Source organism: Globicephala melas, chromosome 17 (genome assembly GCF_963455315.2).
Source record: "Globicephala melas chromosome 17, mGloMel1.2, whole genome shotgun sequence".
In the NCBI taxonomy this organism is placed as follows: Eukaryota; Metazoa; Chordata; class Mammalia; order Artiodactyla; family Delphinidae; genus Globicephala; species Globicephala melas.
In genome coordinates, this window is record NC_083330.1 from 71,474,968 (window position 1) to 71,491,090 (window position 16,123).

The 16,123-nt window shown below is 34.2% G+C and overlaps 1 protein-coding gene across 10 annotated transcripts in view; it reads left to right on the forward strand.

Annotated features, from left to right (window-relative positions):
* PHF20L1 (PHD finger protein 20 like 1) overlaps positions 1–16,123 on the forward strand; it is an 82,899-nt gene that overhangs the window by 32,511 nt on the left and 34,265 nt on the right. For all 10 annotated transcript variants that reach the window (XR_009559660.1, XM_030875844.2, XM_060287645.1 and 7 more), the window contains 6 exons: positions 710–792; positions 4,322–4,574; positions 6,699–6,887; positions 7,149–7,355; positions 13,830–13,886; positions 15,144–15,251. Coding sequence is in view for 9 of the 10 variants with exons in the window: in XM_030875844.2 (XP_030731704.1) it covers positions 710–792; positions 4,322–4,574; positions 6,699–6,887; positions 7,149–7,355; positions 13,830–13,886; positions 15,144–15,251 (897 nt within the window). In the remaining variant the exon portion in view is untranslated. The remainder of the gene's footprint in view (positions 1–709; positions 793–4,321; positions 4,575–6,698; positions 6,888–7,148; positions 7,356–13,829; positions 13,887–15,143; positions 15,252–16,123) is intronic.

A 16,123-nucleotide genomic window follows, 5' to 3' on the forward strand; every position in this document is an offset into this window, starting at 1 on the left:
TCTAAAATTCAGAATTAATGGTATAGGTGAAAACTGGAACTCCCAGTGTATTTCATTAATTGTAGAATGAGGCTATAATATTAAGTAAGTTCAAATGTTGTAGGAAGGATCTGTACTCTTTTACATTAACATAAAATGGATGCATCCATGTTTTCACCACTTTTGTAAGAAGGTAAGCTACAGCTGGGTATAGAAACAAACTTGTAAAGCTTAGGTTAAAGGATCCAGGTGAAATAAAAAATTGGAAGTATTTTTTTAACTAATAATCCAACAACAACAACAATCTTATTTTATATTCTGGTTGTTTGGAAGGATTCCTTATATCTTAATATTAATTCCATATTTTATTTCAGTTATAGACAAAGCCTAAGTATTAACAATTTAAGCCATCTTAGGTTTTGGGACATTAAACCATAGAAATTTAAATTTGTACAGAATAAATGTGTATATGTGTGATTTTTTTAAAAGGGTATTTTTAGTTAATTTTTTTATTTTAAAAACTAATTGTGTAAGCAACTCTCAAGTTCTAATTCAGCCCCTTGAGCCATTATTAAGGGTGTTTGTATTTTTGACAAGTAAATTTCTGAGAGTGTTGTATTTACTTTCTATAAAGTATAGGGGATTTCAACTGCTAAAATTTTTGAGAAGTTAATTAGTGTGAAAGTCGATATTTTTTCTAATAAGCAATTTCTGTACAATTTTTCTCAAGGTTTGTTGGCATCCAAAGCTGTTGGGGTGGATGGTGCTGAAAAAAAGGAAGACAACAGTGAAACGGCTCCAATGCTGGAGCAGGTATGAAATGGTAGCATTTGATTTTTTTCAAGGTTCCCAACTGGAATGATCAAGGAGCTATAGTATCCACATAATTGAAATTGCCCTTTTGATCAGATATGGGAATAGGAAGGTAATTAATTGATGCTATATTTTTAACTCTGCCTTCTCCAAGGTATACAGATAAACTACAGACTTCATTAGTGTTTATTTTCAGTAGGCTGGCATTAAAGCCTTTGTCCCCCAACAGTTGAAGGCCTGGAGGCAGGCATCCCAGGGTATAGGCTTCCAGCTGGATCACATTTAACTAGCTTACAAAAAGACCCTTACACAAATACTTTTCATTTGTGAGTTAAAACAGGGTTTTTTGACATCTAATAAAGCTTCTTTTGTAAGAAGTTTCTTTTATATTGTAACAATTGGTGTTGTTAGACTGACTATGTGTTTTATGAATTGATCAATGAGCCATACATTTTTGCTAGGATGTATATTTTAATAACTACAAAAAAAATTTTTTTAAACTATTAAGGGTCTGTCTTTAAACCACCTAATAGAGGAATTTAAAAGTGAAGGTTGCAGTTGCTAGATTTTGCCTTGGCTACCTTCAGATTCCCACAATACCTGTATATAGTGGACTGTGCATGCTTTTCCATTTTCTAAGGGCTTACCTTCTTGGGCACTGTAAGACTATAAGAACACAGTAATAGCCATAACTGGATTTCCTTGGTTCTCCTGTTTTAAAATCTGAGCCTTAATGTAGTTTTAATATACCCTTTTTGTATTATTTTAATTTTCTTTATTAGTAGCCTAATAAAGAAGACTTTAAAATGAGTACCTGTTGCTCTTCTCTATATGCGTTTTAAAAAACAGTCCAAATTTAATTGATATTGTATTGAGTTTTTCAGGGTTATTTTAGGCCTGATATGATAACAGTGCATTGTTTTGGTGCCTCCATTAATGTTGTATTGAATCAGTGATCTTTTAAATTGATTAATATGTCAGCGAATCATACCTTCTGATTTTCTGTGGTCATCAAACGGTTAAGTCTTTGCCGTTATTGTCAGTATATCAACCAAATTTTAAGTGACTTTTTTACTGTGTATTACTATATTCAACGTCCCAGATATAACAATATTTTGTATTTTCACCACTGTTTATGGTATTCTCAGAATGCAATAAATCAGGGACTTGGGTAATAAAATGTTTCTGGAAAATTCATTACAATGTCAATCTTTTATTATGCACAATCCTGCTGAGATGAATGTGATTGTGAAAATTATTTATTATATGTGAAAGTTAGTGTAGAGGGCAGTGCCCATTTCAGAGAGAAGTACAACATTTTGAAACTGAGCTTAAAAAACAAAGGAAAAAAATTGAGTAACTCGGCTGTTTTTATTTACATAATTAAAAAAATTTTGAGAGTCCTTCCCAGTTTTGTAACAAAGAGACCAATGATCATTAATGAAAACTTTGTAAATTATTTTATATTTTTAAGGAACAGGATGCTCTTCCCCCCCTTTTTTTCATTTAGGTTGATTTCAATGTGAAATGTTTTGTAACCATACTCTTAATTTTTGTGCTAAGTGTTTGCCCTTCTTCAAAGTTAAAAAGCCGAGTTATAAAATTCTTAATTACATCTCGGTATCAACAATAGACTTGAAGGAGAGAGATTGTCACTAACCTCTGTTGCCCTAATGAGTAAAATAATGCCACTCATGACGTAGATTTATAACAGGCCTAAGGCCAAAACTTACTGTCCTGAGGGATTTATTTATTTACATTAAAAAAAACCTCAAACTCTGTGGTCTTGAACCCCAGTTCTCAGATTATTAATTACAGATTATTTAATTGTATTAGGGAATTGTCATGTTATATTTACTTTTGGATAAAACCTGCATTAGATGCATAATTCAGTAAGTTTTAAAAAATGTTAATTTGTCCTTGTTTAGCGGTTAAGCACCTTATCCAGATATTAATTTAAGTATTAAAATCTTGTTTTATAACTTTGTAACTTGAGAGTAATGGATGCTGTAGTGATGTCTCTCACATATGTGAAGATGAACAATAAAATTGTTTATTTACAAGTAATGGCTCTAATTACTTTTCTGGCAACACCTTTTATGATAAGCTTAGGAATCCTTTCTGCATATGGAGTTTTTTTTTTCAAATGATTAATCTGCACTTATACACATGTGTAATGAGTAAATTCAAGAATAGAAATGACAACTCAATGAATGAGACACTTGACACCAGCCCTTTATGTGGTATGTCCAACATGCCATCTGTAGCACAAAGGTGCCATACTTAATACCAAATATTCACTTTTTTTCCACCAAAATTTGAGCGCTTTATAAATATTTTTAGTGGGAACAGAAAGCTGTTTGGTCCCCAGACAATGATCTTCCATATTCCAGAGAACTGCAGACTGCAGACCTGATGGTCATCCCTCACAAAAGATATGGAAGTAAAAAGGTATCTTGGGGACAAGCATGTTGTTCATAGAGCTAGTAGTTTGGTTCTTTATAAAAACCTATTCTAGTATAGGTTTTTTTTAAAAAAGTGTATCTCATACTTTGCTCTCAGATAACATGTATCAAAAAGAGATACAGTATAGGCATTCCAACACCGTAGATTGCAAATCCATCTAATGTGGCTGTTCTCTGATGTCTTAGGACACATTCACATATAGTTTTACATATGTAGGACATTTTACTGCCAAATGAATGAAGATATTCTTTATGAAAGAACTGACAAAGTTCTAATTTTTTTTTAAAAGTATCAGTTGGCAGGAAGAAGGTAAAAACTCTCATCTAAGAATGCGACGTATTTTGTTTTTAAATCCAATGTTTTTAACTTACACTTGGTTTTACTCCTTGTTTTTTTTTTTTTTTGTTCTTGTTGTTGTTGCTTGTTTTGTATTGTTTTTTAGTCTTTTAACTCTGTATTGCTGGTGGCTTTGATTTCATGATGCATTATGCTTATGAAACTCTAGCTTTCAGCATTAAAATGAGTTAAAGATAATGTTTCGTTAATTTGATCATTGTTTTCCTGTTGAGATCTTTCTTTAAAGGGAAATTGTCTACTTAAACCTCTGCATTGAACTCGATAAAGGAAATTATTTTATAAAAAAAAATCTGAAAGTCAGAAGCTTAAATGTATTCCTCCAATGCTCTAAAACTTGAAAATGCTGTTTATTTACCTAATTATTATCAATGTCATTGGTAATTATGGTGTCAAAAGAGGTATATTTTAACTCAATACGGAACATATTTGTCCAGTAAGATAACATTTTATTTCTGAGACTATTATAAATAATACATTTTAAAAAACCTAAATTTAGACTACAAGTTGACAGCATCCCTTTAAAGACAGCCTATTCAACTTTTAGTTAATAATTTGTGGGGTTCTTTTTGGTTTTTCATTTGTAATAGAAATGTTATATGTTGCTTAACAATGTTTTTGGATACTAAAGATGCTTAACAGTCAAAATAGAAAACAACAAAAATGAAGAAACCAAAATAAAAATATCAATTTTTTATTATTTATTCAGGCGATTTCACCTAAACCTCAAAGTCAGAAAAAAAATGAAGCTGACATTAGCAGTTCTGCCAACACTCAGAAACCTGCACTGTTATCCTCAACTTTGTCTTCAGGGAAGGCTCGCAGCAAGAAATGCAAACATGAATCTGGAGATTCTTCTGGGTGTATAAAACCCCCTAAATCACCACTTTCCCCAGAATTAATACAAGTCGAGGATTTGACGCTTGTATCTCAGCTTTCTTCTTCAATGATAAATAAAACTAGTGAGCACAGATTTTTAAAAAATAGTTACTTATCCTATAAGATACATTAAAAACAGTTTGGTTGTAGTTATATTGTATTTTTATGAAGTTGCATTTTAAAAATTCAAACTTAAGTGGATATGATAGGGAAGACTTGAAACTATTTTAGGGGCAAAACCCATTTACATTTCTGACTGATGTATTGTACAGAGGTACAGTGACTATACTGCTGGTTAAGAAACCTTAGCATTTAATAACCAAATTCCACTGTAGTTTGACTCTCCTCAACTAATAATCCAAGCACAATGAGAGGCCTGATTCATTACAAAAAAACAGAACAAAACCATTATGAGATACAAAAAGACCCATAGTGGATGTTTTCCTGAACTCCTAAGACTATTCTTATGGATAGATTTAGTTACTGTCCCCAGTTGTCTGTACCCTCTTCGGCAATACATTTTATTCAGTTCTTATTGTAGGATTTAGAGTGCAAACTTCAGTTTAATCTTACTGATGAAAGAAGAAGATTGCTTCCTTGATCTTACATTTAAAGATTTTACTGTTTCAATACCACTAATTTTTCAAGAGTTAACTTGGTCTTTTTTAAATAGCCTATTGACATGGGTTTGGATATATATAAGACAAGATTTGTGTTGACTGTGTGTTTCTCATGTTTTAGTACTCTAAGTTAAAGAGACCTATGAAAAATAATTACCTGAAAAGTCACCGGGTAAAAGATAATTTTGCTGTTTATACAGTGAATGAATTAGTAACCTGATTATTAAATGAATATGACACATTTCCTCATGAACTTCTCCATATCATATCTTCCACAACAATTAAAAATGGTGACATTGAGAAGACGTCTATCAATCAAATATATTAACTTCCTCTTGCATTCCATTGCTATATTCTTTTTGCCAAACCATGTTTTTCAATTTTTGATCAGGTTTTGGTACTTCTTTGTTTTGTTTTGGTTCTTTTTAATAAATGAGTAGAAATGATGGAAACAGAAAAACTCAACTGTTTCTTTATAAGCTTCATTTCATTATGGCATTTATCATGAAATAATATCATTAGTAGTCACTACAATGTCACATGACATTGATACGTATTTTATTTTGCAATTGTTTTGTATTTTGGTATTATGACCAGTGTTACAGCAATTGAATTTTATTCTTTTTTTTTTCAATTATCACCATGTCTTTTCCATTTTGACTTTTGTAAAATTATTTTTAAATACCCAAAGCATCAACCTTTTTAAACTACTCATTTCCTCCTGCTAAATTAACATGCATATATTGGCTTATGTAGTCCTGCCTGTTCTAAATCATCAAACATATTTACATGCCGTGTAGAAAGAAGAAAATGAAAGGTTAAAAAAAAAAATTTCCAAACTTCTGTTAATACATAGCTAGAAGATGCTCAAATGGCTCACCAAGTTAGTTTTTTAAAACAAAATAAAAAACACACGAGGGCAAGAACAGTGTCATATTCTTTAAAAATCCTCGGGTTTTGCCCATAATGAGTCCTTAAAGTTGTGTTCAATTTTTTTTAATGAATCAGGCCCAAATATATGTTTATAAAAATCCATTTGCGGGAATGAGGGTGGGATAAAATTACTTACATTAGTTTTACTTTGGCAAGTAAAGCACTAACTCTACAATGCATGTCAGATTTTTGTCACCTATGCCCCTGCCTTTTTTTTTCTTAGAGTTTCTAGATTTGTAATGTAGCAAAAGGGACATATATATATATATATATATATATACACACATATATATATATGTATTTTTTTTAATCTTTGGCTATACAGAGATTATTTTCCCAAAGGAAAAATGGCAACTAACAAGGATCTGCAATTAGAGAATTAACTGTAGTCTGTTACTTGGGAAACTACCTGAAATTAATGTTCCATGTTATTTTCTTTTGGTTCTAGTAGGCTTTAGATTTTAGAAGTTTTGATTAACCCTTGTGAATGGGGGCAGTTTTGCCTTTGATTACTTTTGGAACATGCCGTTCCTTGTGGATACCTTACAACATCAGAGGGCAGAATTTGAATCATTTTTCCCATTTTTCTCCTTAAGTATTATAAGATGATCCTGGCATGTATCTGCTTCGTGAACATTGAAGATCTTTTTCTAGGTCCTCCACAGCCTGTGAACCCCCCTAGACCTTTCAAGCATAGTGAGCGGAGAAGAAGATCTCAGCGTTTAGCCACCTTGCCCATGCCTGATGATTCTGTAGAAAAGGTTTCTCCTCCCTCTCCAGCCACTGATGGGAAAGTATTCTCCATCAGTTCTCAAAATCAGCAAGAGTCTTCAGTACCAGAGGGTAATGTATATTGCTTTTCTATAGAACCAAACATAAAAGAAGACAAAACACTGAGATAAAGATTATTAAAATATTAAGAAATTTCTGCTTTTTCCTTAACAGCTTTTGGACTTATAAGCACTTCATTTAATTCTACAAGTATTTATTTAGTGCCTTCTTTATTTCCAGGCACTGTTTAATTTATATAACATTTTAATCCACATGGATATTAACCGAGACAGTGTATTTATATTAACATATTACATTCTTTATTTTGTGTAGTGCCTGATGTTGCACATTTGTCACTTGAGAAACTGGGACCCTGTCTCCCTCTTGACTTAAGTCGTGGTTCGGAAGTTACAGCACCGCTAGCCCCAGATCCCTCTTACCATAATGAATGCCCCAGGGCAGAAAAGGAAGATACACAGATGCTTACAAATCTTTCTTCCAAAGCAGTAACTGATGGAAGAGGAGCTCCAACAGCATCAGGTAAAAAAGATTCATTTTACAAGTTAGCTAGGCTTGCATTTATACAGTAAAAACAGTTTGATGTATAATTACATTATTTTAATATGTAGTTCCTCTTTATAAATACTTCTCCATAACATCTGTGGAAGATAGGGTTTCTCAGTCTGTTTAACGTCCTTTTGTGTGACCATTTACTATCATATTCTCTGGATATACTTCTTATTTTGTCACTTTAATCTACTTCCTTCTCCCTACTTCTTTCTTATATCCTGTTTCCACTAAATAGGAATTATTAGAGCTAAATATAATTACAGAAGTTTCTTGGTTTTGAAGCCAGAAAATAACTTAATGGGCTCAATACTTAGGTTTAAGGATTTAATAGAATTTAATATTTAAGAAACACTTAGCTTAAATTAATTTATATACCTGTATCTTACATATAATCCCATATTTTGGAGCAGAATCTCCAAAATTTAAATGTAATTTGTTGTAATGTTATTTTGGGAGTCTAATGTGTAAAATCAGCCCTACTCAGTAAGACATTTTTTGATGATTTTATGACACTTACTGTAATCTGAAATCGTGCGGAGGTATTTTATCAAGTTGATGTTTTAATCTAACAGAATATTAGATTTATATTTATTTATATTTCCCTTATATGGTTACATTGTTTTACTTGGAAGTTTTATAGAATTTTAACCTCAACCAAAGAGCCCCTAGAGTAAAAGGAAAAAAAAGGCAAATACTAATTTCAAATGCTTTTCCAGTAAATTACTAATTTGGAATTATCAGTAGATGGATAAATAAGGTGAACTGAGTGAAGTAGGGAAAAACATAAAACTTTTTTGATTAGCAGCCAGAGAGTATTGGGATAATCGATTTTAGTAGTATCTTCTCTGAAACCACTTTATCAAATCCTTGGGTGAAGTATAAAATAGAGCTTGCTCTTTTCTGGTGGTGGTGTATATTAAAATAAAATGACTGAAGTAACTTAAGCATACTTCTTATATTACTGCTGTTACCTTCTTGTTCCTTCTTTCAAAGTGAAAGTGTAACTAATATTAAACATACAGTGTTCTACAATTCCATTAATCAATAAAAGATTGAAGTTATTTTGTACATGATAGTGTTTCCATATCTTGTTTTAAAAAAATCAGAGCCCAAATTTGAAGATTTGTAGGCCTTGAAACATTTCTTGTCATTTCCCAAAACTAATCCATTGTCTTTGGACAATTTCCAAGCCCCTTCTATCTGTAGGGTGATTAATTTTTCTTTTCCCAGTTTTCACAAGATTTCTGAATTACCTTTAACCCTTTGAGATACTTTTCCTGGTGAAGTTCTTATGAGTCCTTTAACAATCTGGAATTTGTTGCTGTACTGAATATATGAAAAATATGTTCAAGTTAAAATGATATATATTGGGCTTCCCTGGTGGTGCAGTGGTTGAGAGTCTGCCTGCCGATGCGGGGGACGCGGGTTTGTGCCCCGGTCCAGGAGGATCCCACATGCCGCGGAGCGGCTGGGCCCGTGAACCATGGCCGCTGAGCCTGCATGTCCGGAGACTGTGCTCCGCGACGGGAGAGGCCACAGCAGTGAGAGGCCCGCATACCGCAAAAAAAAAAAAAGATATATTCATTGGGGAATTTATTTTTATTTATTTATTTTTTTAAATGATAAAGTCATTAGTTTTTAAAATGTGTGTGTGTGTATATATATATATATTTTTTAATGTATTTTTTGTTGTGTTGGGTCTTTGTTTCTGTGCGAGGGCTTTCTCTAGTTGCGGTGAGCGGGGGCCACTCTTCATTGCGGTGCGCGGGCCTCTCACTATCATGGCCTCTCGTTGCAGAGCACAGACTCCAGACGCGCAGGCTCAGTAGTTGTGGCTCACGGGCCCAGTTGCTCTATGGCATGTGGGATCTTCCCAGACCAGGGCTCGAACCCATGTCCCCTGCATTGGCAGGCAGATTCTCAACCACTGGGCCACCAAGGAAGCCCCCAATGTGTATATTTTTAATTTATGTATTTAATTTATTTATTTTTGGCTGCTTCGGATCTTCCTTGCTGCACGTGGGCTTCTCATCGCGGTGGCTTCTTTTGTTGCGGAGCATGGGCACTAGGCACGTGGGCTCAGTAGTTGTGGCTCATGGGCTCTAGAGTGCAGGCTCGGTAGTTGTGGCACACGGGCTTAGTTGCTCTGCGGCATGTGGGATCTTCCCAGACCAGGGCTTGAACCTGTGTACCCAGCATTGGCAGGCAGATACTTAACCACTGCACCACCAGGGAAGCCCGGGGAATTTATTTTTAGATGTGCATTTGAAAACGTTTGTATTTTCTTTTATATAGCAATAGTAACAAGCCTGAAAGATAGATGAATGTAAATAGCTGTATAATAACTAAGTTATCTTAGTTGAATGATGTATCCTAAAATGTCAAAGTAGTGATTATACATGGAAATCTTTAATTCCAGTGATTTTGTGTCTAATCAGAGTACTAGCCTAGTGGTTTTTCGTTTTTCCCCCAGAATTTCTAGTATATTTGTGGAGATGTAGCTAATTATCATTGGGGTGTGGTTCTTGTTTCTCATAATGGTTAAAAAATGTACTGAGGTAGAGGGAAGGCACGATATTTTTTTCCTTTTTAAGTATTCGAAAACTATTTGAGAAAGTCAAAGTTGTAAGATAATTTGCTGGAAAAGTGAAAGGTAGAGAGGAGTTTGGATTTATAATGTGATGTATTTGTAAGTTTGTTGAAAAATGAGGATCATCTTAAGTATGGTGATAACTGGCAACTTTAATTGCTTAAATCAAGGAAATGCATGGATTTAAATGTTAATTACTGGAAGTCCATTTGTTAGAGGGTTGAACACAGTCACAGCATTTGAATGCGGGGTTTGGGGGGGATTCTGATTTATTTCTATTACCCCTTTTCATTTTTTGTTTTTTGAGGGAAGTAATGGAATTCAGGTCATGTTCTAATTGGACATCTTTTGATTAAAACCTTGTGAACCTGTCTGACTTGCACTGAAATTCTCAGTGGTCTGCGTGCTTTTTTCTCTCAACACTTTTGTTAGCTACCCTCTCGAAACTGTTTCGTAGTATTTGTTGGCCTTCTGTCTGCTTCCCAAGTTGTCTTCCATCTGCAGTCAAAGTACCAGGAGTTTTGTTTTTGTTTCTTCTTTCTTTTTAATTTTTTAATCTGTTTGCTTGGTTTGTTTCATGTTAATTATAAAAGTAAATTTTGTTACTGTTGAATTTTAAAACTTCTGTAGAAAGCATTATTTACCAGAACTTGTATCAAAGACATTTTCTGGGGGTATTTTTTTCAAATTGGAATTTTGGGGGTATTAAGAATGATGAGGATGTTAGTCATTAACTGTGAAATAGTTTAACAGACTTAGAGTTTTACTTTTTCGTGTGAGTGGTATGTGCATGCTCATATCACAGTCATGGTAAAGAATTAATGAGATTATGCAAATTATCCATTATTATATACATGTGTTCTTAATAGGTTAACACTTGTTTTTCCAGTATAGATAATGAACTTGCCCTAATCCTCTGCATTCTTCCACTGGGAAGCATGCATAGAATATGACTAATCAAGGTTAAGAATACTACTGCCCTGCCGCCCTCATTACCAAAAACAGTCATTGGTGCCCTTGTAAAAATCGATGCCTTTGTTTTTATTTTATTATCAGAATACTTTCTCTAACAGAGCCAACCAGTTTTAGGTAAGGATAGAGTGTTAGTTCTGTTGCTAACTGGGATGTTAACTAGTTTTCTTATTTATCTACTGGATATATGTACTGATATAACAAATACTGAATTACTCTGAGCCCTTCAAGGAGTTAAAATATGGAAGCTTAGTGTATGGACGGGTGAGACAATAACAGTCACATTCTGACTTGTGGGGACACCAATTTCACATTTACTTTCTAAAAAGCCTTTTTGTTTTAAAGTGTTTTTCAGTTTTTTTCCAGAATTGTACAAAACAGAAGTACAACCAGAGACTCTGTAATCTCCCTCCACCCCACAGCAGATGTTCATGGCTTGTACAGAGCCTGGGGTTTCCATGGAGAGTCTCAGGGATAGCCGCCTTTTTTGCCAGGAGAATCAGATATTTCGCACACTGCCAAAACCTCTCCACATTACTGCGCCTTGCAGGATGTGAAAGCAGGCGTGGCTCAGAGATCTGTCACTCTTGCTTTAATCTAAAGCGCTCCATTCGTTTTTTTATTGTGTTTTTCATTTGGGGGGGGTGGTTGTATTATGTATTGGAATATTACATAACATTTTGTTTGACGAAAATGTTCTGTTGATAAAATTTAGTGTAAAAACCAGTATTCTGTAAACTAATATCCACGTACTCTGGTTCCCAAATTCTAGTGCCTGGTGAAATAAGGACAATGTAGAGAACTTCTCATAAAATGAAATTGATTCTTTTGTAGAATTCTTGAATAGATCTATTTTTTTTTCTATTTGGGCATGGGTGTTTTTTAAAGTCCTGCCATTATTGCATATAGGAATATTTATTTTAATATCCTTAATTGTGTAAAATGTTGACAAACCTTTCTCAGTTCCCCAATTTTACTTGCAAAATTTTATCAGTTAAGAAATATAAAGGTTTGGGACCCACCAGAACATGTGAAAACAATCTAGAACTGGTCCTCCTGAAAGCACTCTGCTAGTTACTGAATCTGTTCTGCTGTGCTGACCTGTTTTCTGGAGCTGAGGTTCAGGACCATTTTACTTGTCTTCCAAGTACCTGAGGGATCCCACACATTCTAGTCAGGAAAGGCAGCCCTGTAAGGCAGTTCCTTCCATTTGAATCACCCCAGGGGATTCTGGCCTTGCTCCACCTTTCACTCTGGAGATTCAGTGCTCCTGGGGATTAGGGAGGGACCTACAAGGCAATAATCATGATCAAGGGCTGCTTCTGGTATAGCTCTACTATCACAGAGGATTTAGAAAGCAAATCTCTTACTGTTTCCGTTGTAAATGCCTTGTCATTTTCAAGAAAATTGTGTCAAATTTGTGGAATTTTCATGGCATTAATTGTAGTAAACAGTAATTAGTAAATTAATAGTTTAAGTGAGGCATTTGTTCAACAGTTTTGATAATAAGGAAGTTTAATTGTATTTCTCTTTGCTCTGATGTCCTTTTCATTTTTTTGTCATAAGAAATCTTTTTGTCATGGAGATTATCAATATATTTACTTAATTTGAAACTTAATTATTAGAGCCTTATTAGCATTTAATTCAAGTTGAGTGGTATTTTTACATTTTTATTGTGTTTTATTTAAATTATGTAAATTATTTGCAGTAAGATGAATAAAGTGCTAGCTTTTTTGATACTGTACTGCAGTGATTTAAAAATCAAAGAACTCATAACTGTGATATTAAAGCATAATTTAATAGACTGAAAGTGTATTTTAAATGCACTAGAGTGTTTTTCTTAGATTAACCCTATACACACATAAGATATTAGCATTGGCAGTGGTTGAATATGAGTTGAGAAGCTTGGTTAAGTGTGTCTGTGTCAGCAGCACAGTTCATGAGGTACACTATTGGTTTAAAAATGTATTTTCGACTATTAGGTAATAAAACCTAAGTGCCACTAAGGTTGAATATTTTGTATGTGATAATAAGCCTTTATATCTTACATTTGGATAAAGACCAAAATAATTTATAGAATAATTCTGTTTTGGCTTTTATCGTTACCTAATAACACATTCATGATGAAGTTCAAAGGTACAAGTTAGTTCTAGGCAACAGAGGTTAAATATTAGTTTAAAAATTTTATGCAGATTGTTGAAAACCAGTATAATTTAATGTGAAATTTAATATTTCATTTGTATGACTGGAATAGCATTTTGTCATAATTGTCACAGGAGCAGAAATGTTCCGTGGACCTACCACTGGAGTGCATTTCAACATGGACTGCCAAAGGCTGTGATGCCAGAGTTGATCTTAACTGATTGCCTAGTGCATTTATCCTAACATTTTTTTATGTTCAGACCCATATTTATGCTATTTCTAGAACTGATGTAGTCTCAAATTATTACCCCACCATAAAGGAGAAAGTGAGAAAAAACACTTAGTAGTTATCAGACACTAAGCATTTCATCAATACACATTTTGACTCACCTTATACTGATAACAACAGGAGGTAGATGATGCTCTTAGTCCTATTTAGCAGATAAGGAAACTGAAGCACTGAGAGATTAAATGATTTACTCGAGGCTGTGAGCTAATAAATGGTGGAACTAGGAATCTAATCTGAGTAGTCTGAGGGAACAAAAATCATTCTTAATTTATTATTCCTTTGAAGTAAGAAATCCCACTTCTTTGTTACTAGTTCAGGCAATAAAATAATGTAGACCTTTAGGGGAAAAGAGTCTTAGGTAGAGTTTTGTGAGCAATTGTAATTTAAACCATTGTCCCATACTTTTAATCCTTTCTGACTAAACTTACATATTTTTCCCCTAAACCTGCAGGAATATCGAAAACAGAAAAAAAAGTGAAATTGGAAGAAAAAAGCTCAACTACATTTGGTATGAACAGAAAGTAATCTTTAAGCAAAAGGCTATAGATGGCTTGGCAGTGGGAGGACATAGTCTGTCCCTTACTTTTTACCTGTTAGTGCTCCTTTAGGTGTAAGTGATCATCTGTTTTAGTGTTTATTAGTATTATTCGGCTCCAAATATGTGATTTCTTAAATACATATCTTGCAGTAGTATGGGTATTTTTTGTCAAGGGAGCCTAAGGCTTTCTCTGAGAACTTGATGTTTTTGAACATCTTTAAAACTATGACTGTTTAAAAATAAGCTACCATTTAATATTATTGAAACTTAGAGAATGGATGGTAAATTAAAATAGCCTTTTTTTTCAGCCTTTTTTTTTTTTACTTTATAAAAAGTTACTAAGTTTTCTGCTGTCTTTTCTGTCTTCTGTGCTATAATGACTGAAAGTTTTTCTGCTATCTTTTCTGTCTTCTATGCTATAATGACTAAAAGTTTTGGAATAATGGGTAATAGTCTTAAGTATTCTACAGGTTAGCTACCTGGAGCTTGAGTTACTGAAAGTTGGTTTAATATGGTTGATAAGTTATGGGCTAAACCTTTCTGAGTTGGAACAATAGTTGAATATATGTGATGAATTAATTTTAAATAAAATACTCTAGGAAACTGTTTTAACATCTGTTCATTTTCTTTAAAGTGCATATGATTGGGAAAAAGGAATATTTTAAAATTTGGGGACAAAATTTAGTTTAATGAAATAAGTTTTTTTTCTTTGTGCTTTTTATTTTCATTCTTGTATACACTGGGAAAGTATTGAAAGACTGAAGGAATTATTTGTGGAAATGATCTAGTTTTTTTGTTTTTCCAAAGGAAAAAAATTCAAGTTTTTTTTTTTTATTTTTTAAGCTTCTAGTATATTTTCTCATTAAATTTTGTGTGGAAATGCTGAGTCTCCTCAGTCAGGTCTTTCTTAAGTTATGGAGTTTATTTCTTGCCACATCAGGAAACTGAGTTATATTACTCATTTAAAGATTTTAACTACTGTCTGTGTTAACTTTAAGGTGTCAGGAGTTGGGATTTCTCAACACTGCTAATGAAGATCCCCTCTTATAGCCCAATAAGCTAATCAGGAGTTCCAGACTCATGACAGGAACAGTTTAATTGAATCCATCCACTCTGGGCAGGTGACTGGAATAGCTGATTAAAACATAAATGCTGCTTTTAGGTTAACCACAGAGGAACAAATCAGGATCAGTCATGATTACTAACTTACTCACTTTGGTCATTTAGGTAAGAGAAAAGAAAAGGATAAAGAAAGAAAAGAGAAGAGGGACAAAGATCACTACAAACCAAAGCAGAAGAAGAAGAAGAAAAAGAAAAAGAAATCTAAGCAGCATGGTAAGTCCAGTCCTCCCTCAGTATCCGGTTGGTGGGGAGGGGGATTGGTTCCAGGACCCCCAGCGGATACCAAAATCCACTGATGCTCAAGTTTCTTATATCAAATGGCATGGTATATTCAGCCCTTCATACCTGTGGTTCCATATCCTTGGAAATTGAAAATTGATCCGCAGTTGGTTAAATCCCCAGTCGCAGAACTTGTGGATACAGAGGGCTGACTGTATGCTAAAATGGTGATTCCCGTTTTTTTTTTTTGTTTTTTTGCGGTATGCAGGCCTCTCACTGTTGTGGCCTCTCCCGTTGTGGAGCACAGGCTCCGGACGCACAGGCTCAGCGGCCATGGCTCACAGGCCTAGCCGCTCCGCGGCATGTGGGATCTTCCCAGACTGGGGCACGAACCCGTGTCCCCTGCATCGGCAGGCGGACTCTCTACCACTGCGCCACCAGGGAAGCCCGTTGATTCCCATTTTTAAAAATTCTAAGATGCTTTCAACTGTCCTTTTCTACCAAAATTGTGGTAGGACAATATTCCCATGTTCTTCAGAGCTGAGAAGTTCCTGTAGTAGCTTTCCCTTGTCTTGCTAATTTTGAAAATACGCAGCTCTGTTTTACTACAGTCTGTAAGTTAAGTGGTTTGTAAATTAATCACTGCAACTGTTAGAGTGTTTCATTGCCAGCGTTGTGGTGGACTGGATACCTTGACCAAGTACCCTTCTGTGTACTGAAGGAATTATTCTCAATCTGGAATCTTACAGTCCCTTGAATTAGCTTTCAAAAATGAGGGAAAATATTTTTAGAAAAACCTGGAAAAAACCAAATTATTTTTCTATCAATAGCCTGTCTCTAAAGGATGTCCTTCTAGATAGTCATTA